Below are 27118 nucleotides of genomic sequence, written 5' to 3'. Positions count from 1 at the left end.
ACTGTAGAACTACATCAATATACAGACTTAAATCTCAGCACTACAAATGCATTAACTTCATAAGTAGTTTCAATAAATTTATAGAGAGAATATCATATAGATGGGTACTGTTTAAGAAGCACCATAGAGTTAATGCATATAAAACATACACTGGAAATACTGCAAAGAGTGAATAAATAAATAAAAATACAATCAAATTCTATCTATAGAATAACTTTTCAATTAAATACTATCATACAATAAATTTATAAGTGTTCCTCAAGCTAGTTTCTCTTTTTTGAGATGACATATTTTGAATTTATTAGAAGGATCCAAGAACATAATTACTTCTACCATACAACTATAAATATATTCCCTTTCAGTGTATTGTCAGTGTCTATAATTTCCAGCTAAATTAACCTGTGATAGAACATTTAAGTAGCAGTTGTAGAGATGTATTTATTAAGACTAAGTCAAAACTCAACATTGAGTACATTTCAGAGAGTTATGGCTCCCTCTCAGCTTCCATAGGAAAATTTCTTTCCTGTAAAACCAAATGGAGACAGGAGGGTTGTTGGGAAGGTGGAGGAGAAGGGAGGGCACCATGATAATGGAAGCTTCTATGGCATGTTTTAGAAGCAGGACTTTCCAAGTGTGCACTGACCAGTTTAGACAGAGTGAGAGAGTTTCAACTACTTCTTCAGAGTCTGCATGAAGCAAAATTAAATTCAATGGAAAATTTTTTGAGGAAGGAAAAGCACCTAGGCAACAGAAGTACCAGAAGATCGAATAGTCCACTTGTGCCTTACCAGCAATGAACTCTATTGAAAACTTTCCCACATCAGGACTCACACACACACACACACAATTAAATTTCATTACCACAAAGACACAAATATTTTTATCATTTCTTCTGTATCTTTTTTTCCTTTTAAGAGCTAAAGAAAGTCTGCTTTTGCATTGGCACTATCTGGTAGAGCATACTTCATAATTTTTGTCAACTGTTTGCATCCCAGGCCTGTGATGCTAATCCTCACCTACACCTACACTAATGAAAACCCCATTAATGTTTCAGGTTACTAATGCCAGTTGGCACCTACTAGTCCAAAACTACAACCTCTGTTCTCAGTTCCAGTGAACTCTCTCACTGTTGAAAACAGAGAGGCTGCGTGGAAACTGATGACAAGGAACAGTTCCAGCAACACTTAATTCCCAAACTGAAGGGAATTGTTTGGGAGACTTTAGATATCTTGAGCAAAAAGCACTGCAGGGAACTTTCCAACTTGTTACTCACAAAAAAAAAATTGGTTAAAGACACAAAAGTCAGTGACAACCTTGTCTGCAGGCAAACTGAGGTTGTGCAGTTCAAAATCCCCAAAGAAGGCAGCAAGACAAACAGCAGAATTAGACCCTTGAACTTCAGGAGAACAAACATAAGCCTGTTCAGAGACCTGCCTGGCAGCATGCTGTAGGAAGGGAAACAAGTCAAAGAGAACTTGTTGATCTTCAGGACATGTTTCTCATCTGGGCAAGGTCCCTTTCAGCCCACACCATTCCATCATTTGGTGACTCTATGATTAATTTAACAGCACAGATGACTGCATTTCAGTACCCAGGAATGTTTCCAGAAGATGCTACATTTACTATTATAAAGGTAGACTCTGTTTCAACCTAGAAAATAAATAAATATGTATATTTTGGAAGCACAGAAACATAACCAATGAGAACAGTATCTGATAGGCAATTTCTTTTGCAGATGATTCAATGATCACCAATCATCACAGGCAAACCTGGTAATAAATTATTAGAAGTCAAGAAAAGAGCTTTTGAGAAAAGACTGGAGGAACTGCATTGTTTATTCTCAATCTGGGAAGATTTCCACTATACAAAAGAAGTTTTCAGATACACAGTGATTCAAAGAGCAAAGTAATAACTATTCCCTTGGACTAAGCCAGAAGCTGCATCAAGATAAACTGTTAAAGCTACATGTTTGGAAACCAGAACTCAACACATTATTGACTTCCACTAAATCAATCTATTCAATTCCAATAAACTTTTCCAACTTAGCAAATAATTTCCTATATATGACATTATATCAAATGCTTTTTGAGTTCTGGTAAATTAACTCTATTTTTAATTCTAATACAATAAGTCTTGCAATAGCCTGAAATTAATTTTATTTAATTTTCTCTAATTGTTCTTTCCTTCAATTTTTTTTCAAAAAACCTTTGTGCACTGTTCTTAGAACAGGGTTAGTACATCCACCATTCATCAGTCATGAAATAGCACCCGTATGTGACAGATCTATTAAAAATTGAAACGGCAAAGGTAAGATTTTCTCTAGAAACTGAAAGCTTCTGTTAGCCTTGTAAAAAAATGATGGTAATATTTTCCCTATTCCTTTTAAATCATTTTTGAATCAACTCTACCAACATGAAATTTCATTTTAAGAGACAGTCTTATAATTCTTCTGAGCTTCTATCTGACTGAAATGTAGCTTATTTTTATTTATCATATTTCATAAATTAATTTCCATCTTCTATCCAGCTTACAAAAGAGTTGAAGAGCAACAGGAAACTAATTTTATGAGTTTCTGATCAAACTGCCTGAGGAAAATAAGAACCGTGTCAATAAAAGGAAAAGTAAGTGGTTATAAGACTAGAATGAAGTATAATGGTGAAACTGAAACAGTGAATTAAAGCAGGATATTTTTCAAGAAACAATAAATAAGATCTTGAAAAAATCTCTAAAAGGAAAAGGAGTTCACAAGAATTAGGAGTTTATTAGTAATAAACCAATATACATTTTTCTATCTCGAAAAATAAAAAAGCTATTAATAGACTGTCTTAATCAAATCATGGGCCTTTCTGGATACATGACAAGAAAGTACTGGAAACAGAAGTGACAGCTTGTTAGGAAAGAATGCAAACACAGCAAATAATATAGAAATAGAAAGCATGAGGGGGAAAAAAAAAAGTTCAAAAAGCCTGAAAGTGCCTGAAGAGTAGTCAAAGATTATTCCACAAACACATTAACAGGGAGCAAGGAACCATGACAAGTCTTGGTCGACTACTTCAACCCAAGGGATAGCTACAGTGGATGAGGTAAAAAGCCCAAAGCAGTTATTTGCTGCTGGCATCACTCTTCACTGACCTTTGGTTTTAAAATATAATAAAGGGATAAAAGGATCCTATCACAATTAATAGTATTTAAAAAGATAAAAGTGTAGATTAGTCAGCAAAGATGCAAAATCAGAATGTGAAGATATAGATACAAAAAAGGGAAACTTTTTTTTTAGGGAAACCTCATAGCATACCTCCAATACCTGAAGAAGGATTATAGGAAAGCTGCAGAGACCTTTTACACGGGTATGTAGCAATAGCATGAGAGGGGTTGATTTTAAAGTGGAAGAGAGTAGGTTTTGATGCAACATTAGGAAGAAATTCTTCACTGTGAGGGTGTTGAGACACTGGCCCAGGGAAGTTGTCCAGAGAAGTCCTCACCCTGAAAGGGTCAGAGGCCACGTTGGATGGGGCTTTGAGCAGCCTGGTGTATTGGGAACTCTGCCTGATCATGCAGGGGGGGTGGAACTAGATGTTCTTTAAGGTCACTTCCAACCCAAACCATTTTATATCTGCCTCACTAAATCTGCCCTAGGATAAGGGTGTCAAGAGCATCCATTCACCCTGAGCTGAAAAGCTCCATCTGTTATAGAAAAACTAATAATGACAACTACATGGTTCACAAACCCTCAAAATCAAAATGAGATCAACCCACAGTATAGAAATTCTTAACAAAAGCTCACAGCTTTGAAGTGTACTGTACATCTTAAGATGTATCTTCAAAATAGAGAATGTTTCAGCATTATTCTCACTTGAAGGTGAACATTAACTTTCCTTGAAGTTATTACATTTGTAATTGGAAAAATACAGGTGAGAACTGAACTGCTGACAAATCAGTACATATAATTCTCAGATTCCATATAAATTTTGACAGAATGCATATAGAAAAATACTGCCATGATCATTCAGGGACAATGTTAGCAAATTTTGTGTCTTACTTTAGCAAATTCATCTGTAACTCTCAAAACTGGAAATGTCATAAATCCAGTGGTATCAGATATAATCAAAAGCATTTATTTGCACAGTAGTTATAGCTGCCAATATGTTCCTTGTTTTAAAAGTGACCTTAGAAAAATTACATCTTTAATCAGATAGACTGTAATTTTTAAACAAATGTAATATTTGGGGGCATTTACATGTGTGAAAAAGATAGCTTTTTAAAGCTCATAATAATCTTGTTTTCAAATTAAGTATTTAAGTGTTGTCCATCCATACAACATTCATTCAAAATCTTCTCTCTTCCCTCAGTCAAAGCTACAAATAAGGGTGATTTCCAGATGGTCTAAGCTGTTAGAAAAACAGACTTCTCTTCAGTTATGCTGAAGGATGCTCCATTATTGCAGCAATATTTTTCTGTGTCTCACTCAGTTGCTGCACCACTATCCTAAGGAATTCTTTCATTAAATTGATAGGAACTATAAAGATAACCATGAAGATGTCTGAACTGTTAGTAAAGAGGATCACCGTAATGTTATTTTTGTAGTATTGCAATTTACAAATCTTCCAGTGATATTTAATTGCTAAAACCGCAAACTTTTTAGGTTTGTACATCCAAACAAAACAACTCTCCAAATGTGCACACACAAACACAAGGCACTTTAATCAGTAAGAATGAAAATCATACAGGTAATCAAGAATCTACTCAATTTTTCATCCTACACAAGACAACTTGTATATATCTGGAGTACTGAAGAAAATGTGTCACGTTTTATAACCAGAAATGGAAGTCTTAGCAAACTACAGCAATATTGGAGCAGCAATACTTGGTCAAACCCAGTTCATCTGAAATAAATAAACTGAAGCAGTGCTTGTTGGATACACTGGGCTGAAATTTACTTCTCTGTAACAGAAAGCAGAAGTTTGGGGGCTACTGCAAGAGAGTTACAAAATTCCATCACTGGTATTCCCATCTTCACCGCCTGTCTTCTGTAAGAAGAGCTGAAGTTCTGGCTGTAGATACTTTGCAAACTCAACTGCAGCCAAGATACAAGATGTTTTTAAACAATTCTTCAGATATATTTAGGTTTGAGTTTTAGTGCTTAAGTACTCACACATGCTTCTCTGACTTAAATGAGTGGCCAATTTTTTCCTGTAGTCAGCAACACTCAGTTTCAAATTCTTGTTCTTCCACCAGTCACAAAGCATTGGGATTCTTCTCTTTCACTCCTCTGTCATTTAACTCGGTGCTGACATGTTTAAATCATCTCAAGTAGCAAAAAGAAAGTAGCTGTGTTAAATTGAACCTCATTCTAGTATCTTACAGTTGAAAGAACCTATTAGCAGATAAAGTGCTTATGTTCTATGCCAAACAATTTTCCAATCTCTATTTATGCAAATTAAGTCAGAAATTATTTTATCTTCTTTCAAATTCACAAAACTGACAAGTGCTTTAAAGTCTAATAACATGTTTTATAAAATACACATACAGGATATTTCAGTACATGTATAGTATTTCTTTTCCTACCCATCCGTCTAAAGCACCATATGAACACTATTCATCACTCTTAAATACCAGAACTTAAGTTTTTATGTCCCGCAAAATGTCAAACTCATATTCTAATCAACTTGATTATACTATTAATATTCAAATAAACACTACAGAAAAATGTATTGTTTCCCAATGCAATAAAACATAAAAGAAAAGCAAATCTCAGCATAGTTTAAATCCTTTAAAAGCATAGAATGCAAGAATCACATTCAAGAAAGTGACGTAAAATACACACTAGGAAAATTTAAATAATTACTTTAATACAATTAAAACTATCTTTTTCTTTAAGCTCTGAACAATTAAAATACCACATATGTGAAACAAGAAAAAATACTTTTGTATGAGCACAAGAGTAGTAAAACATGAGAATGGGTTCTTTCTATTTCCTCTTCCGTAGCAAAAGTCTAAGTTCATAAAAGAAACTCTGGATTTTTAAATTCAGAATACACTTAATTTCCATTAACACCATTAAGACTTGATGACAAGCTCAAGTACTTTCCAACCTGGAGAAGTCTTAAATGTGTATTCAGCCTTATGGATAGGCTTAGATAATTTACATTTTTGTATTATTTCTACTGGTCCTTATAGCTTTTGTGTGAAGATGAATTCAAAAGCAAAGAAACTTCCATATGCTGTGATTTAAGCAGACAGAATCTTATTCATCAAAACAAACTAAGAGTTGTCAAGTGCCTTGCACTCCTCTCATTTTCAAACTACTAGCAGATATTCATTCGTGTTTCCTAGTCAGAAGTTAATCAGTATTTTGTTTGAATGAAGCCCCCAAAGTCACAGAGACTTAGAAGAGGCAGCAGCTTCTGCCTGCCCCCTTCCCAGGCCTGATGTTTTGCCTCCCCAGACACAAAGATCTCTCTGGCTGTCACTAAGCAGAAAGAAGAAACTGAGCAAACATGAGAGACAACTGAAGAACCCTCCATTTTAATACCTGCATTACAATGCTACTCTTGCTTTGGTCAAGCTGGATTTTACAGTATCCAGATGAGTTGCATTTTCAGTACTGCAGTTCCCATTTTGCATGTTCCTCTTAAAAAAGTTCACAAGCTGTATTACTTATGCTTCAGTTGTCAACCTCTTAATCATGTTTATTTTCCAGTACTGAAGCAGGATGCAACTGGTGTCCTTAATAATGTCATGATCTGTCAGTAGTAGGTAAGCTCTACAGAGAACTCTCTTTTCCTATCCATAAAAACTTGGGGAGTTGTACAGATAACACTTTTTGTCTGGAAACTACAATGAAGTATGAAAATATTAATCAGTACAGACTGGAACAGGGGAAGTAAAACTTCTTTCTGGCTTGCAAATAAGATCCATCTGTGACAACACTTGCTAGGACTCTGGCTATTCCCTTCCATATTTTATGCCTGGTCAACATAAAATCCTAGGAGTCTTCTCTTCTTTGTAGACAATGGATTTAAGCTCAAGCAGTAAATATTTGTCTGTAGCTCTGTAAGGCCTTGTTTGAAAACACCACATTGACTCAACTGCTTTGCTTATACTTGCAATCACTTATCAAATGCTAGAGCACAGCACTTGGCCACACTACTGCCATAACATGGGGGTGCTCCAGCAACTGAGACATATTTGTATTTAAAAGGTGTGATGCTAGGGCACTTCAGCTACCCTGAAGCCCATGCTCAGATTGCCCAAGCCTTTAAACAATGTGAATTGCCATGTGATGTCTAACATCACATTGCAAAAAGTAACTCGGATAAAACAGTTCTGTACGTACAAGGTGCAAAATAATCCTTGCTCTGTAAGCACAAGGCTGACCAGCTTGGCCACCCTTTTGTAGGTACCTGTGGAACAGAGCCATACGATCCTGTCTTTTCCCTGCTCCTTTCAGAAGCCCTGCTGAAGGCAATCCTAGCAGCAGTGTCCTACAGTTCCCTAGCTCAGAAACTGCAGTTCCCCTCAGTGGTGCCATTTCATGGGGAGGGAGAAGAAACTTCTGACTGCCTTCACACAGTTCATGCCCATGTAAGTCCAGGCACCATGGACTCCCAGACCTCTTCAGCAGATGAGGAGAAACGTGATGCTGTGTTGACAGCATGACACAAGCCTGAGCTGGGGTTGCCAAGAGCTCCGCTGAGCTCTTACTGCTTTGATCATTTAAGGACAAGGGGTGATTTCCTTTAATTCCTTTTAATGCCATCTGTTTTCAAAAAGAGGGGAAAAAGGAATGTGTATGAGTGTATGCATCCATAATATATGCACTTCTAAAAGGAGGGAAAACAAACATGTATCACACAGTACAGTTTGAATGAGCTCACCCCAGTTCTTGAATGTATCTTAATCCAATTGTAATACAGCAATCTGAGAAATACGGGGGAGATTCAAGCATGGGGTGAAACACTGGCACAGAATTCAGACTGAACTCACAAATATTGACTTTTCCTCCTTTTCCCTGTTCTAGGGGTGTGAATTCTGGCATGAGTAAGACTCATTTTTCACCTTTACCTTTAGCAGAGTTTATTACAAAGAGTTGTAGGTGCAGGCAGTAGGACACTGTGTCAGCAAAACAGTCAGAGAAACAAACAAAAAATCTCCAACAAAAGAGCTGGTGAGGAATAGAAAAAGGAAAACAGTCATGTAAAATGTCTTGACAAGACAGCATTTCAGTCAGGTGCCTCCTGTTCTACTTATTCAGACAAATTATGTCAAAGATAAGTCTAAATATGACACTTTCATTTTATATTTGTAAGCTTTTACTTATTTTAGCTGTTGACACCTTTTCATTGCTTGTCCTAAACAGAGACTACTGGACATCTTTTAAGAAAAAGAAACATTAAGATCGTCAGTGGAAAAATTTTTATCCTGTGTAGCACAGAGTTGGCAATAAAAACCCATCCACTTGAAAAATATGAATTCTAGACAGGAAACAATGTGGAGAACAAAATCACCCCAAATAATTCCATATACAACGCAAGTAAAGACAGGAAAGAGTAGAATAAAATTTAAAAATTATTAATTGAATGAACACTACTACACCTGCATGTCTACCCACGAAACCTATGGTGTACAACACAAACCAGCAAGCCTGTAGCAGGAATACAGCAGATCAGAATGCCCTCCAGTCAGCACTGAACTAGCACCCCAACACAGGAATAAACTGGGCTTTAATCATATTTGTCAGCTTCTGAAATGTAACCAAAAACTGAGTATTTCTTGTACCCTCAGGGTGTCTATCCAGTCTCTATCTATTTCTTGAAAATCTGCTTATTAACATCAAATGCAGCTGGAATCAGTCTAGCTCACACATCACTACCATTGACAATAATTGTGTCTGATTTTTTTTTTTTTTTGCAGAACTGCAGATATGAAATATAACAATCCTAAGTTGCCATCAAATAACATCAGTTTTTAAGTATAGTCCCTAAACTCAGATTTGCTCATTCTGTAGTATTATTCAAATCCTATTCTTTTTAAAAAAAAATATTTCTGGATGTCCATCTTTGTATATCTCTCACTTGACTTGTCCCCAGTGGAGGCTTTGAACACAAGAAAATCGCCAATAAGGATTGGAGGAAAATATGGACTTTTAACACCATGGATCCTCCATGATGAATACAAAAGTCTCACCTAATTCAAGAAGAAGCAGACTACTATGGTAAGTTATGAGTGGATGCAATTGTGGATAAAAAGAGACTGGCACAAAATGAAAGACATATAAACAGCTGATAACAAAGATGACAACTGACAACTTCAGGACTACTTAGAGTAAGGGGAAAAGCACTGCAGTTCTTTTAAATGCCTGAAGAGGAAAAAGGAATAGGAGAATCTGTTGGAGTCAGACGAGTGACTGGGGTTTGGAAAGGGAACTCCCTTCTGCTGAGGACCATGCACACATTCTGCTCAGCACAGGGGAAGGACAGACAGCAAGTTGTCCACAGTGCACAAAAACAGAGAAGATGATGTAACTGTACAAACAACAGGAGTTAGCCCAGAGATAATTGCATTTCCCATAAACCATCTATGCAATAATACATAATATAGATTTCCAAAAAGGTGGTAGGTACAATTATTCTAGCAGATCATATTTGGCCATATTTGACCGATTAAGGTCCCTACAATGTTCATCCATTTGTTCATTCATTATGCTCTATAACACACTGAAATGTTTCTATTAGCTAATACTGGTCTAACCAAGTATATCTACACATGAAAATGCCCCAGAAAAGCTTCATTTGTAACTCAATCAATTATGAAATGCTGACACAAGCTGGCAACTTTTTTTTTTTTAACAAAGTCAGAGAAAAAAATAAATCTAACCCATTTTTTTACCTTCTTGGATAAAATAAAGATTTCCACAACAATTCTAATTGCAATACAGGAGACTTTTTTTGCCCTCCTCTTTGTGGGGAAGTAATGAAATGTGCCTATCTAAACTCTTCCTGTATCTATGTTAGAAAGAAGTCTTCCTCATCATGTAAATGTGATGCAGCACTAATTAAATGGAAGAAGCAAGGCAACATGACAAAATTTACCTAGTGTTTAAAAAACAAAGCTGTATTCAACAAAAAGAACAGCATGCAGTGTCACCCAGAAACAAAATTAAAAGAGTTAAAAATCATTGAACTGAACACCACGACAACGAGGGAGAAGCATTACTTCTTTAGATGTTACTCACTATCTACTGCATAGTAGGTTGAAGAAATACACATTCTGCACACACAGACATACAAAATGAATATCTGACTACAAATCAGTGTAACAGAACTTCAGGATAAAGTCACTGCAAAACTACTTAGTATTTCAATGTATGCTTACATAAAAGGAAAAACAATGTAAAAGAAGTAATTTGGTTTTCTTCTAATAACTGCAATTACAACTACTAAAAAGTAATCAATTGATAAGAATAAACAAACAATGGTGATGTTTATTGCTTATTGCTATAGACAAATAAAGCACTTGCTATCCTCACCTTAGGGACTCTTTTAGTGAAAAGAGAATTGGTGCCAAGTCACACACACAAGTCCAGCAGGAATAGGATCATTTGCTTTTCTCAGTCCTGAGATACAATAGCAATTCCAATACATGTCACAATGTAAAAGAGAAACCTGATTTGATAGATCGAAGACATAAAATGAGACAGTTAAAAGTTACACTTACTTCATAATTGTAGAATTTTCCTGAGACATTTCTAAAATTTAAAGAATCTTCTGGCCCCTGGACCACTCAAAAAGTCAAAAGCTCTGCCATTCACCAAACATTGTGTTGCCTTTGATCCCACAAAATAGAAGTAATCCCTGAGGAGTATATTTGACAACACCATTGTAGCTGTCCAATTAGATGATAATAATAGAACATAGGGAGGCTTAAAACATCTGACTAAGACTGTTATTAGATCTAAATGGAAATCAAGAGTTTCACTTTCACAGCTGATCAGAGTTTCAAAGTATACCAAGAAAACCCTAGAAGAAGGGTTTCTTTCTTCTTTAGAAGAAGCCAAAGGACATAACAGTTCTTTTTTAATCATGAACACAGACAAAAAAACAGTAACATTTCATGTGAACAGAAATCCCAAACTTACTCAGCTTTCACTTTTACATAGGACTTACAATAGGAAAATGGGAAAATGGGAAGTGTTCATAAATATATTCTCTGTTGTAAAAAGGAACTTAGTCTGTTTTGCCAAGTCTACAAGCTGACACCTCAGAACAAGGAGGAGGGGAGAACAAGCACACACCTGCAGAGGTTTACTTTCATCATGATCCTGTTAAGACTCCATACTCCCTGGGGCAGCAGTAAGCACAGAATCAGGAACAGCCAGCCATGCTCTCATGCAGAAATAACCTTTGAGATATACAGCTGGTCTAGTCACACATAATTTCTCTAAATGCTGCCTATGAAAATCTAATGAAAACAGTTCGAGGGTCCCTCCCCTCTGGACTCTGATGTCCAGGTCCAGGGCACAATACAGTGCAGCTTCATCTGGCTTTGCTATTTTCTGAAAAGAAATTTGGATTTTAGGAAGATGCTGACTGATGATTGGAGATAGGTGGCACAGAAGTCATTCTTATTTTGTACATCCCTAACTTTCTACTTTCTTTTGAAATATTTCTTTCAGTTACATAATCTTTAGTACCTTGCACCTTTTTTTTTTCCTTTTTTTATAAGGTATTTCATCATTTGGTATTTACTGCCTCTCACGTTCTCAGAACTGACACTTTCAGGTATACATAGCAGTAATAGATGCTTGCTTGTTTTCTTCCACTTTGTGCCTCAGTCTTGAGCTCAGGGTTTACTAAGCAGAGCAAGTAAGGTGACCCTACTCTTCAGCTAAGACTATAGATTCCCAGGTTGTTCCAAATGAGATCCAGTTAACTTCCTCAGACTTCAGTGGGACCTCTCCTTTTCAGTTTCCAATAGGATAGCAAGTGATACAATGACAGCTTCCTACACTGATGCCAACAGTTCAGAAGTTTAAAACTCCACACTTCACTACTGAAGGTCTCAATTCTTAAGGGCAAAGTCTGGTCAGTTACACAGAGGAAATGTATTATCCTATTACTGCAAATACTGCTAGGGTTATCTCTGAACACATTATACTAATGACCTATACATTGCCTATGTTCAGGACAAACACTGGAAGTACAGCAAAGTGTGTTCACATATGCCCAAGGCACATCACAGAAAAATACACTTACCTCATACAAACAAGTGGGATACCAAGCTGATAAAGTTGCAATAATCTTGACTGTTTCCAGAAGGGCAGTACAACCCCAGCAGAAACACAAGCAAGATCCCAACTCCCAGACCTCCTATGAGACTTTTTCTGACCCTCTGGAGATAGAAAATCTTGCATGCTTGGAGTAAGTTAGTCCTGTGACAATCAGGGGTCAGGAAAGGCACACAGATACTCAGCAGTGCTGCCACCCATGGACCAGCACCTTCCTCATCAGTGCATGGGGACATGTGACAAACCCTGTGTGAACTGAAGATAGTTAATTCACAAAGGATGTTCCTTCCCTTTAACCTATTAACAATGCTTTCACTGATGACTAGGGAAATTTCTGCTTTTTTTCAGATTTGATGTAAAAATCAATAGCATAGAAACCTCAGGTCATCAGAGATCCTCAGGAAGCTTTGTAGGACAAAGTCTTGCAGTCTTTGTGAATTCCTGACTAGATTCTTTTTAAGTTTCCCTTCCTGTTATATATTAAACACTTGCTAAGTTTAGGCTGGAAGTGGCTTCGGGGTAAGAAATCCCAGTGTTTATTTTATATAACAACTTGCAAGGTAAGATCATTATTATTTCATTATATCAAGAAGTGAACATAATTTTCTTTCATAATTGTTTTACCTACCAATGCACTTACATGAGATGTTGCTAAATGATTCAATATCTTTGACTGAATCCTCTGAAATTCTTCTCCAAAGAAAAATGGAGAACATTAAGTTCTGCCACCTTGTACCACAGGCAGTTTTCATTCTGCAGACCTTCTGCTATTGGTAACTTCTTTGTTAGCAGTGCTCTACGAAAGTCTATAAATTCTCTTCAACATATCATAAATAATAAAAACTGTAACTTCAGAAACTTATGTTCCTTTCACACTGTAAATTTTACTCATTTGTTTTGTTGCTTCGATGTCAGTTCAAGATATTGCAATTGTTCCTCCACAATATCTGCCACATTGCCTCGGTGTTTCCTGGCCAGCAAGAGGCTGTTACGGATGCTCAGCCTCACCCATCTCCATCAGTAACACAGACTGGGTTACTGGAAAAGAAGAGCTAGAAGACAGAAAGAGTCATTGCTGTCATCCTTAAATATCTAAGTGGAAATTTTAGAAGTTCTACTGCAAATGCCCTCAAGTATCCCACTGTACTGGAGTTGCTTTAATTTCACCACCCTGGTACAGTGGAATATGTTGATCCCACACACCACCTGAACTCCCTCGTGTTCAGTTCTGGGCCCACTACTACAAGAAAGACATTGAGGTGCTGGAGTAAGTTCAGAGAAGGGCAACCAACTTGGTGAAGGGTCTGGAGAACAAGTCCCATGAGGAAAGGCTGCGGGAAGTGGGAATGTTTAGTTTGGAGGAGGCTGGGGGGAGACCTTATTGCTCCCTACAACTACCTGAAAAGAGATTGTAGAGAGGTGGGTGCTGGCCTCTTCTCTCAAGTAAATGATGATAGAATTAAAGCAAATGGCCTGAATTTGCACCAGGAAATGTTTAGACTAGGTATAAGAAGAATTTCTTTACTGAGAAAGTAGTTAAGTGTTGGAACAGGCTGACCAGAGAGGTGGTGGGATCACCATCCTGGGAAGTATTTCAAAACAGTGTAGATGCCACACTTCAGGACATGCTCTAGTGGGCATGGTGATACAGATAGGATAAGTATATTTTATTATTTGGGGGGGTGGATGTTGATGGTTGGATGGGGTGATCTTAAATGTCTTTTCTAACCATGACAAATCTGTGATTCTGAACCCTCTGAGCAACCCTCCTAGTCCATGTGGTCCTACCAGGACAAAGGAAAGCCAAAGCCAGGCAGTGGGTATGGTGCAGGCAGATCCATGAGCATCCCAATTCATCTCTCTGTTCAGGGCTAAGAGAAACCTAAGAGTTCTCAGAGCACAGACTCCCCCACTCAGTAAGTACCACTTGTATATACTCATTCATATCAACTTCTAAAAAGTCTCCTCTCCCACATGTGCCCAGAATAAAACTTCCACAATCTTTAAATTACCATTTGAGACTCTTTCTCTACCTTTTACATTTGGTCATAGTAGATTTATTGCAGTTAACTATAAATTAATAAATACAGCAAGAAAAAAATCTTCAACTCATGTATAACTCAAGGGTTGGACTTGATGATCTCTGAGGTCCCTTCCAACCCAGCCAATTCTATGATCCTAATCCAACAGACTTAGAAAGTACAGATAATAAACTAGAAATTTCTAGTATATGTGGTATTTTATTAAATTAAAAAAAAAATTGAAAATTGAAACTAATTTTAAATTAGCTTAAGGAAATAATGCATAAAAACAAAGATTAGCAGAGTGGAACTAAATTAATATAGCAAATCACTTACTGCGTTGCAAAACAGAAGGCAATTTTTGTATAGACTTCAATCATGAAAAACAGTTGTTTAGGAACAATTCTCAAAGAAGGTCACTACGTTTTCTGAAAGAATTACCGAACAAATAAAATAAAATAATCAATATAACGGTTCTCAACCTATATAAATCACTAAACATGGATAGAAACTCACAGAATGTAACTGTAAACATTACAAACTGCAAATGCTTAGGACAAAATACCTACAATCCACTCTTTTAATGAATATCAGGATCTTTCATGGCACTAAGCTTGAGAACCAACACACATCTGTCTCAAGATCAGCTGCTGTGACAGATGCAGGAGCTCACCTCTATTTGATCAGAGGTTGTCCCCAACACAAGCCCCCACTCCACAAGTGTGAGCTTCTGCTGCGTGTGATTAGCCACATGCATGGGCAAACAGGGAGGGGAGGGCACCTTCATCCATGATGATTGGCAGAGAAATGGCAATGGGGACATTTGCAGCACGAGTCTTGGTGGCCCAGACCTTCCACACTCAGTGATGACGCTTTCTGCCATCTCCCCACAAGCCTCACCTCAGTTAAAAGTATTTCTTGGATTCATACTGGTGTTACCACTGTTACATTCTTCTGCAACATGCCAAGTGTTGCAGGGCATTTAATTGCCATAACCCATGATTTAAAACACTGCTGTTGGAAGAACCACTCTCCTGCTGCCAAGAGCCCAGATGCTGGAACACTGACAGCTGGACTGCATGCTCCGCATCCGCTTGCAACGAGCTTCAAGAGCCTTACAAAAAGCACCTGGTACTGGATTATTATCACTTGGCAGGCTTAGGATTTCTACAGAGAGTAGGACTAACAAAATTTAGAAGTCTGACCTGGCTACCTATTCTAAAACAGGGGAGAAAAATCATGTTCAGAAAGCCGAAATGTGTACATCTTACAGAAGAAAACATAAATTGCTCCTCAAAGATGAGGAAATCTCCCCCTTTTGAAAGGCTTCCAAGTGATCATTGTCATTCCTAAATTCAGTCAATATGTATTACACGAGAAACCCAGAGTGGGCAAAGCATTCTCCTCTAGATCCTTGTAGTATATCAAAAGCATTATTTTCTGGAGTTTGGTAATACTGGTTATGTCCTTTTATCCAAGATTTCAGGAATTAAATTCAGTCACCAAGAATAAGAGATCCAAGCATGATCTTCTTTTTCCTGTACACAATAGGAAGTAGAGCCATTATTTTTAATCCATAGGAAAGTGTTCTATTAATTAATTAAGCTATAAAAAGAAATTTCCATACTAAAGCTTCTACCTTTTTGCTATCAACAAAACCATTGCAATGGATTTTCAGAGAAGGCAGCATCTCAGCAAAGATGCCAGCAATCTGAAAAACAGCTGCTACATTGCAGAGTACTCCCTGAAGAGATGATGTCTAATGAAGAGTCTGGAAGATAATTTTTACAGGTCATTTCAAGCAAGATAGTTGAGGCTGGAGATAAAAATGATGTTATGCTAATAGCAGAATTTCTTATATTGCACACAGGAAATTCTTACATTGACTTTAAAAAAAAAAAAAGTAGAAAAAGAAAAAAAAGGAAAGGTTTTAACATTTGTATTGGCTTTGGTAGTGTCAAGAAACACTTGATCTGAGAAGCACAAAAGCTGAGGAATAATCTATGCCTCAGGGCAGTTATGCACATCAGCACTCTCTCTTCCCCTGTTTTCATCTGATTATTTGTGTGCCTCATTTACTTTACAACTGACATCTTAATGCATAATTATCCTTCCTCATGTGTATAAGAAAATACATTTTTCATGATTCAAAACATTTCAAAGTATAAATATACAACCTAACCAGATACCTGATTGAATTAGTGGATTCTCACTTAGCACATTACCTATTTGTTCTTCAAAAACATTTTTTTTCAATACAAGTCCTATCGCTTTCACATCAGCACTCAGGGTTGAAGTTAGACCTTAAAATGCACTTTCTGTCCTATTTTAAACTACAAAATAGGGTTCTTTACTAATTAAATACTTAAATATCAGGGAAAAATACAGCATCCAACATTCCACATCAGGAAACAATCTCCTGATATGTATGTCAAAATGTACTTTTGATAGATTAAAGGCAAGACTCAATGATCAGATGGAAGAGGACTATTAGAAAGAGTTTACCTGGACATAGTTTCTAATAAACAATGGAAGTATAAAAAAGTAGCATTGTCTTTTAGAAACCATTTAGTTACAAATTCTGCAGGTAGCCTGAAGTGTGTTTTCCTACACAAAAGGAAATCTATGATCCTAAATCTACAAAAGGTTTTGCAATCAAAAGAAAAGTATTATTTTTCAGCACAAAATCCCATTAGAATTACATTTTGCATCACAGCATATATAAAGGTAGCCCACTTGCTGTCAAAAGATTGCATGACCCTGTTTGGTGTGGCTGAGCCCCAGGTATCTTGCTGGAGTCTTACTTGCAACAAAGATCCCAGCTTGCTGGGATACAGTAAAGCTGCTCCCCAGAAAGATGGGTACTGAATTCATACTCATTCTGCATGGTATACATTGGTAAATACAAGTACTGAAATTCAAAGAAAGCCTCAAATACATGAGTAAGTCTTTCAGGTCTCTCAATACTCATAGTTAGCACTGACAGGTCAGTATTTCAAATATTTTTTCCAGTTTACAGGTAATCTAATATTTAAGCACACTGTATTCTCTCAGCCTCAATGTAACAGAACAACCCAATCATTGCAGCTCAACTCTGACACAGCACCAAGCCAGTTGGGTTAATCGCTCATAATTATTCTGGTTTTTAAGGTGACCATGCCATTTTACAATTAATGAATCATCTGAAAAATCACTGGGAAAAGAAAAAATTATTTGCTGCTGTGAAGGGACTGTATATCAAGACTCAGGGGTAAATACTAAACTAAAGTAGTAGTTGGATGGATTAGGGCTTTAGCTTCAAATATGAGAAATAGTTCTCTTAAAATGGGTTGCCTTTTTTTAAATTATCCAGGCACTATACCACTCAAAGGCAGTCACAAAACAAGTCATGAAAAATGTAATCTAAGAAGAACACATGCAATAATGTCAGTATTAGCAGCACATTACTACTTGATAAAAACTATTCCTTGGTATCAAACTACTTTGTAAGCAAAGGTCACATGCAATATTACACCATTAAGTGTGTCACTCTCAGAACTGTGTAAAATGAGGTACACTTTGGGGTTTTTTGGACATCAGCTGTACTCTGTATTACTGTTCTGCATTAATCACCATTACAAAAGATGTTCCTGGGGCACTTTTGTACATTCAAATAATGCCTATCATCTTCCAGCTAGCATGGAAAAAATAATAATAATAAAAAGCCCCTAGCAATTGCTTCTACCAAGAAATATTCTAAGTGAACTCTAAGTAGCTTTAGTTAAAACATTTTAATATATCAACTGATGTAATCTGAAGGGTTATTTTTTTGTGTTCACACTTAAGCATAGAGGGATGTTGAGGGACAGACCCACAGACCCCACGGTTTAGACTCATAACCAAATGGTCACTGAAGATGCACACAAGGACTTGAAAGTATGGCACCTGACAACAAAAGCAACTCTATGAGCTGTCCCATTTCTGCAGAAGCAGTTAAAGAACAAAAACTGACAAACCATGTATGGTTTGATAAGACACACACACTAAGCCCTAGTAAATTCAAAGCACATGATATACTGATTTTACATAATTTACCTGTAATACACAGATAAGGTAAGGGTTATACACACCCTTCATCAGCAGAACCCTCAGGATCTCTGGACACTCTACAGATACAAAGTAAGATTCCTGTAATGCTCGCTACCATAATAGCATCAGGAAATACTGGTCATTTGAGGATCATTAAATAGAAGGAAAAAAAGTGTTCTTACTGTGTGTAGATCACAAAGATTAGACACAGTACTTCCTGAACACAGGCCATATGATTATGATTTTGTCCATGGCCATATGAAGGCCACTAGTAAAACTAATGACTAGCTCAAAAGGCAGATCTGCAAAATGTACCTAAAACATGATGTGAGTGGAATTTAGGCTGGAAAATTCAAAACCTGTGCTTAGTAATCACTATTCTCTGGAGGAGCTATACCCACTGTGTTCATCCCTGACAGCCAAGGCAGCCCTTGCAGCAGTGTGTAGATATTGTCTAGAGGTGCCTCTGAAGTGGCTCCTACCACATACCCACAGAAGTCCCAAAGGACACCTTCCCCATGCCTAACATGATGTTCATGTAAAAAAACAAGTACTGTTCACTAAAACACCCCTGTCAGCAGCAGGGATCTTCTCAGTCCTGAGAAGGGGCACTGTCCTCAAATTTATACCTGCCACACATGACAGGTAACTTTTGTCAATTCCGTTAAAGACTGACATCTTTCATCAGGAAGAAACTCCAGGGTGCTGGACCTACCTGTATGATAGAATCAGTCACCTAAGGCTTTGATATAAAACAGTTGGAGATAAATTCCTGCACTTAGTGCCATCCTAGGTGTTCAAAGTAACTTGTAGGCTTTCCTTATTGCCACTGTGAGATGATGAGGCAATCCCCAAAGCTGCTAGCACAGGCTTATACTGCTGAAGTGAAAATATCAGCACCCCACTGACACTGAAGTGTTTAAGAGATGTTTTGAATTACATATGCAAGATGTATCCACTCAAAGCTGCACAACCATTTTGAATGAGTACAATAGCAAAGGAACTTCAGAATTGCCATGTTAGTGCAAAGCTGAACTGAACATCATGAGGTTTTTCTTTGGAAATCAATCATTAGATGCATTCATATATTCTGAGATGGACTTTAAGTCCAAAGTGCCTGATCAATTCCACGTGTATACCACATTGCCATCATGCATGCTCTTATAGCTGCATTAGCCTATTGAATTAGTGCTACTACAAAGACTTAGGAATAGCAAAACAGCAGTGAGTTCTGAAAACTCTAGTTGCTCTTAACTCCGCTTAAAAATACACAAACACTCTGAGTGTTGCCAGTTTCCTTGCTATTACTGCTTTCCTATATCCAGGATGTTCAGAAGTGGCTACTGAGATCCTTATAGATATAATAGCAAAAACTAAGAGGCTGACATCTGGACTTTACCAGTTAAGCAATATACACAATTTGTACTAAAGAAAGTACACATCTTCTGGCAATAACCTGAGATTTTAGGATTCATCTTGCACTGCGTAATACCTGTTTTCTTCCTCTGTGGGATAGCTTCTCTTCAGAAGCATTAACAAGTGGTAATTATAGAAGTCATGCTGAGCACACATAATCAAAGGGACACTGTCAACAGGGAATGTCAACTGACGTGGATGGTAAGAACTGCAGCTCCCAGAACCTTTATAATTTATGTTTCATTTAGTTTTTATAGCATATGTTCTTACACCCCACTTTAAACTACTTTAAATTACTATCTGACAAAACTTAGACAATGAATTACACGAAGCTATGTGTCTTTGATAAAATACGATAATAGAAGGATTATGGTTTTATGAACACGCCTGTAATGTGCACTATCTCGGTGGCAGCAACTGATTGTAGAAGTTAAAATCTCTAACTATATGAAAGCCATGAGACATCTCCAGTTTTAGCTAAACCCGGCGTCCCTCGCACCGCTCTGCACAGCACCCTCTGGTAACCGACCCTTCGCCTCCCTCCGCCGCGGGGCAGGTCCCACGCTCTGTGCCGAGGAACCGGACACACGGGCACGGGGATGCTCCGCACCGCAAGCACCTGTCCCGCCGCCTCCGCTCCCCATCCAGAGGCAGTCAGCCCTCATCACGGCACCCCAGCCCGCTCCGCGCCCGCGCAGGGGGGGCAGACAAGAGGAAAGACCCGCGGGCCCGGCGGACGAGACTCACACGGGGTAGAAGGCATAGGGCGGCAGGGCGCTCTCCTCGCACGGCTCCGCATCCAGCAGCAGGTAGTCCTGGCTGTCGTTCCGCCGGGCTCCGGGCGCCGGGGAGCTGCTCTTCCGAGGGGCGTAGGGCTGCGCCTGGCTCATGTTGTCCCGCGGCGGAGGCTCCCGGGCACCCAGCGGCTCCCTCCCTCCCGCCCTCAGGCCGCCGCGGAAGCAGCGCGGCACAGCGGTCGGTCTCCTGACAGCGCGGGGGGAGTAGCGAGGCTCCCGCAGCCCTACCGAGCCCTGCCGCGGGTACCGTGTCAGCCGCTGCCGCCCGCCGCGCCGGAGGCGATCGCAGCTCGGCACAGAGGCTGTAAAGTTTGCGGCGCCTCAGATGGCGCGGCCGTTCCCGGGCGGAGGGTGGGGGCGGGAGGTGGGAGGGCGGCCGGTTCCGCGGGATGCTGGGCGGCCCTCGCCGTCCCACCGCCCCCCTGCGTCCCCTGCCCGGTCCCGCCGGCTCCGAGCCGCTACCGCCCCGCCCCGGTTCCCGCCTTAGCGGAGCTGCCGTCAGCGGTCGCCCCGGGGACGCGCCCGTCGCGGTGTCATCGTCTCACCTGCGCTGGCGCGGTGCAGCCTGCTGAGCAGCTGTGTGCGTACATGTGCTGCAAACATACCCAAAAAGAGCGCAATGTTCTAAAGACACCCTCTGCAGGGACGATGCACACTTTCGTCTACTTCGTATAAAACGCCCTCTGAAAAAAATCACGCAAAACTCTTCCCCCCGGAGCCTGGCAGGACTTGAGGCGAGCGGCTGGCTGGCTGCTGACGGCCGCTGTCCAAGGAGCAGGAGCTGGGCTTAGGGCTCTGTTTTAGCTCGGAAATAACACCGGGAGCTGTGCTTGTGTCCTTTGACAAATGATGTTCCTCTGCTTCACAGCAGAGCTTGTTTTCATCAACTTTAACAATTTCAAAGTAAAAGCAGGGGCAAAATGTCACCTTTCTTAGAAGGAAAACAAAAAACAAAAAACAAAAAACAAAAAACAAAAAACAAAAAACAAAAAACAAACAAAAAAAAAAAAAACAAAAACAACAACAAACCCACAACCCCAACACAATAGTTTCACAGTAAAAGCACATTAGCAAAATTTAGCTCAAGAGCTCATTGATGACATTCTTATTTTATTTATGTAGACTGTAATAGGTTAACTATATGAAAATACTTATGAACTTTTTTAGGATAAAATGTAAGGCACTGAAGAAATGATATGATCTCCAGGCATCCTTTCACATTCAACATAATAGGTTTACTATTTCATAAGGGAATATTCATAACTGAATGTTGTAAATGTATGGCCGAAATGAGTTCATCTAAATAAAATCTCCCCATCATCCCCTGTCACGTTCACATATTTGAAGTACTACCAGGGTTTGTATTTGAATAGTGTAAAGCCCTTTACTCTCCAGGCATGGACACCTTACCCTAATTTGGTGATGTGCTGAGAACCCCAGCACAGTTCTGTGCACAACGTGCAGGCAGCCTGACATTGCCCATGCTCCCCACTAGCCCTTGCCAGACCATGGCTTTAACAACTGCCTGAGCCACTGGGACTCATTTTGCTCAAGAACTGTGAGAGAAGGAGGTATATAAAGAGATCCACACTTCACTGAAGTACAATAGTATTTGCGTCTCGAGATGATGTTCAGAAAAAGGTCAAAGGTAATTCCACAGCTGCAAAAAGTTTTTGAAATTTCTCTTGTCTTAATAGTTATGGCTCTTAAAATTACACTCTAATGGGCTTTAGAAATTTTCCTTTCTGTGTAAAAATTTCTTTCCTGTTAAAGAATATTTTATTTTAAAAAGGAGGTTTAGTAGCAACATTAGCGTGTGTATTTTATAGGTCTCATGCTAATTCTTATTTTGTATTACTATAAAAGCAGGTATTATAAAGTTTTGCGCAGGCTTTGCATTTGAGAAATATGCTGTTGATAATACCTCACATTTTTATTGCAAGAAAATTGTTTGCTGGTAACAGAGCACTTTGTGATGGGGGAATTTTAATGTGTTACACTGCTCTTGTGCATAATCATTTCATTCTGCTTGCCCTGCTCTGCTAGGAGGACATAATTCTTCTCTTTTTTTTTCCCAAAATATTGGCAAGGGTTGTTTATTTCTCCATTTTATTTCAACTGCTCCATTTCATACAAGACTGGTATCACAAATCCTCTATTCTAGGTCCTTTTGTTTTTTCCTCTGTTCTTTCTTGATCACCTCTGTTATATATTCTTCTTTTTTAAAACTAATACCTGATGGGTTATCAGATCCTTTGATTTCAGAGCCTGGTCTACTATTTTTTCTGTTTTCCCCTTCTGCTGCTTTTCATCTTCTTACAGTCTGAATGCTCCTAGGATTACTTCCCATCTTCCCCATGACACTTGTGTATCTCTCTCAGATTCCTAGATTCCAAGCTGTAGAACTGATACACCATGTGAATATCAACCAACTTCAACAGGGAAGCCTACATCATTATTTTTAATGACTTCTTATTGAAAGTTAAACATAAACAGCTGCTTCTAACAGTTTGATACCCAAGAAATGTGTCAGTGTTGTGAACTTTTCCAGTTCTTGGTCTTCTCTCCACATTGTTTTTTATTCTTTCAGGTGATAGTCATGGTCATTACTCCAATGAAACATATAGGTTGTTTTGGTCCGTTGTGTTTGGTCCTTCATAAAACTGCTGTCAAAATGAACTTTAAAAATTATTCCTTAGAGAGAGACAACTGAATAGGCACCAGACAGTACATTTTCACTAGAACAGAGAAAGTATCTGTTATCTTGGGAAAAGTTGAAAAACCTTGTACTTATACTATGGTCTTGGAATCAGTTTGGTGCTAAATAAACTGTTTATTCTTTTCTATGCCTATCTGCTCTTTCATCCATGAATTACCTTGAGGAAACCCCCCATGGTGGTATGGCACAGCTTTGTTTCACTTCATCAAGAACTGGTGCGACTTGGGGAAGTTTAACAGCTATGTGATTTTTCATAAACATCGGGCAGAACAAGCCATAGGAACAAAAAATGTTCATCATCCTTGAAAGAAAACAGAACATGCTGAGCTGAAATTGTGAATCTTTACAACTTGATTGAGAAAAAAAAAAGAATCTTTTTCAATGTACTCTAACAACTCTCTAGACTCCAGTGACTGGTTTTGGTGTGAGAACATGCAGCACTAGGCGACTGGGCCTTACCTCTGATGCAGTTGTGTCTGACCAGTCCAAAATATAGGGTGAACTTGGATCTATTTCCTTCTTTGAGTAATAATCTGCACATGATGATCCAGTCTGTAACTATCTGAAAGCTAATGAGGTTACAGAGAATTACTGAGGATGGCAGGATGCTGGGAGAAAGAAGTAAAGAGTGGCCCTTTCCTTCTATAAGAGAAAAGAGATTCCTTTCAAAGAGTATGAATTTAACTATTCATTCTACTTCTTGCAGATCTTTCCAACAATTTTTATATTATTCTGGGTATGCTTATTATTTGGTGTTTAAAATATACTATTTTTAATTAATTACTCATTCTTGGTATTTATGCAGTGTTTCTTTAAACATTTAAATTGCAAACTGAATTACAATGACATTACCATACATGTTCAAGAAAAAGTTATCAGATTTTCACTGCAGTACTTCTGATCCATCTGCATTTTTTAAAATAATGGTGAATACAGAAACTAGACAAAAGAGCTATTTTTTGAGTCTTTATCTGACTTGTACACATTTTAACCTTTCATTCTTTTGAAATAAAAAACCTATAAATGTGACTGATGATACAAATATTGCAATATTTCTTTGCTCACTGTTTCCCTTATGTGCACTCTTTTTATTACATAATCTGAAAACACATCTGTCTTTTCAGTTAAAATGAACTGATGTATTTAGTGTGAAATGGAAGTGTTAGTTTAGAGCTGACTTAATTGATTTTATTGCAGACAGCAAGTTACAAACTATTCCATCATCATTCAGTCAATCAAATATAGAGATGGAGATGTTTCAAGGATGAAGGATGATCAGAAGGATAAAAAACAGAAACTGAAAGCTCCTATTCCCCGTTCAGGGGAAAGGATGAGAGACAGACTGAACTCACACAAGTGACAGGAACGTTGCTTAATGCACTGCTACGAGTCACTTGGGTACCATGGCAATGAAAGCTGCAAAAGAAACCACACAAAATAAGCACAGTACCATGATTCAGACTCGCTGAATAACTTCCATAAAGGTTATCTCTAAACAGCAAAATATAGGTGCAATTTTATTGCTCACTTGCAGACTAATCTAAACCCCCTTAGGAACAAAAGGAATCAGCAGCAACAACTGAACGTGTACTTGTAGCTGGAAACTTTCAGGGATGCACAAACTGATGTTTAGTTGCTCATGTTGAAACAAAGTCTTGTTCAGTGAGCTGCTAAGTTGTGGTGGCAGAGGTTCTACAGCACACCCCACACTCACAGCTTCCTGGCTCTCTGTTCTGCACTGGGAATGCTGTCAAAGATACACCAGTAGAAATCATGACAGTGGCAATCAGTGTACCCATGCCACTGCTAAGCTGTGCCACTGCTGTGGGTGTGAGCATCCCTTGGAAAGAGAAGGATGCTGTGGAGCAGAGAAACACTGGGTTCTTGGAGGTGTGAAAGATGTGTAACATGCCTCCTGGAATTCCTTCTTCCTGCTTACAGAACTCAAGATTTACTTTCATAATCAGCAAAGTGAGTGAACCATTGCTACTCAGTAGTTTTGTTAGTTGTCGATTCTTTTTTCTTTCAATTCTAGGGTCTTAGAGAGTCAGTGTTGCAGAGAAAACATAAAACATGATGAATTCTCAGCTGGCATCAAGCTCAGACAGTCTTTGAACTCAGACATGTCCTTTTATTTGTTTTTTGATGCTATACATTTGCCAACCAACAGAGAGAATTCCCCTGCTGGCTCCTGCAGGCAGGCCTGTATTTTAGGTATTTACAGTGTAGTTCTGTCACCCTGTTTCTCTGTGTTCTTGATGCAGATGATTGGTTTGATCTGTTTTGTTTGGAAATCAGGGAAAAGTGAGTAAAGAAAAAAATACAGTGTTGCCTGAAGGGATGTGCCACCTGAAACAGCTTCATCTAAGGACCACAGGCTTTCCTCTGTTATGTGGTGCACCAGCAGCCTCCCCATATGAGTGACTCTCTGGTCCCTCTACATTCATTTATTCCATTATTTTGTATTCCATTTATCTGGCATTCACATATTTCTAGTTTAATTAGGGCTTGTTTGAATAACTCTTTTGAGAGAAAACTCATGTATGTGATCACATATCAATGATTACATGTGCCTGAGATTGCTCAAGAAAAGGCATTCATAGTCCTTTATTTGCTGATATAATTTTCCTTTTTTTTTTAAAGTTCCACAGTACATTCCTATAGAAGTAATATCATAAAACTTGCACAATTATTTGCTTATTATAATCTTAGGGGGAAAAAAACCACAAAATACTGATTTCTGGGATGAAGTTTGTGTACATACATAAGTTGTAGCATTATATGAACCCAATTATAAAACACAATACATTGTATGGGTAATATATGTATATCTATATATACACATATGTGTATATTGGAGAAGAAAACAGACATGATACAGAAAATGTAAAACAACCCAGTTTGCAACAGTCACAACTTGACAAACTCTGCCCAGCATTCTGGATAAAATCAAGTCCAGGATAACTATACTCTGCTTATATATGTCCTCCATCCAACAGTCTGAGCTATGCTGGCATCTTTGCCATGCTTTGCCAATCAGTTCTACCCAGCATTACTTAAGACCTCAATGAGCAGTCACTCCATGTCCTGCCACCCTATGGGACAGTCAGGTCATTAATTACATTTTACCTGTAGTTTATGAAATTTAAATTGCACATGACAAGAGTGTGTGAACCAGCAACTGTGATATTGAGCTCAGAAGATTTTCATGTCATTCCCTCCCTTCAGTTTTATGTCATAACATTTCTGTTCCTGATCTCTTTTGGGAAATTGCTTGGCTAATATAGGAATTAGCCCAAGAAGGCATGATCTTATTCACCTCTTTTATTCTTAAAGTGTTGGGCTTGCTTTCTAAAACCCTGATAAACAAGAGCTCTGGAATATGAGGTGTTAAAATGCATTAGATGCTACTGGTGTCTACACAGGTATTGGACTGAGACAATCTTGTTTTAAAGGGAAAATGGCATGACTTCAGGATACAAAACATGCAGTGTTTCTGTAGATTTTATTTGCTTGGAGTCATCTCTGCTGTTTGGAATATTTTTCTGCTCCTGGGATGACAGATCTGGCAATCAGTGCACCTCTGGGAGGCAAACTCATGCCTTAGTGCATGAGTGCCAGCCTCACTGGTTTGAGCATCCCTGAGATGGCACAAGTGTTGTAAATGGGAGCCATAGGGCTGCCAGATGGTGAAAGCTCAGTCTTTAGTATAGAAAACATTTCTAAACTGACAGCTGAATTTTTATTTTATTAAATGCATTACCTCCAAATTTCATAAAGATAAGCAAAAGGATATTAACCATGAATCCAG

At 38.5% G+C, this 27118-nt stretch overlaps 1 protein-coding gene across 1 annotated transcript in view; it reads right to left on the bottom strand.

Annotated features, from left to right (window-relative positions):
* Positions 1 to 20681, bottom strand: part of TRPC6 (transient receptor potential cation channel subfamily C member 6) — a 77154-nt gene extending 56473 nt beyond the window's left edge. The window contains exons 1-2 of the mRNA XM_030457522.1: positions 20541 to 20681; positions 19648 to 19652 (exon numbers count right to left, since the gene is read on the bottom strand). Coding sequence (XP_030313382.1) covers positions 19648 to 19652; positions 20541 to 20681 — 146 coding nt within the window. The remainder of the gene's footprint in view (positions 1 to 19647; positions 19653 to 20540) is intronic.
* Positions 20682 to 27118: the final 6437 nt, after the last annotated feature.

The sequence above is a fragment of the Calypte anna genome, chromosome 1 (genome assembly GCF_003957555.1).
Source record: "Calypte anna isolate BGI_N300 chromosome 1, bCalAnn1_v1.p, whole genome shotgun sequence".
Classification (NCBI taxonomy): domain Eukaryota; kingdom Metazoa; phylum Chordata; class Aves; order Apodiformes; family Trochilidae; genus Calypte; species Calypte anna.
The sequence above is the reverse complement of the archived record's forward strand: the minus strand, read 5'-3'. Positions and strand labels throughout refer to the sequence as shown.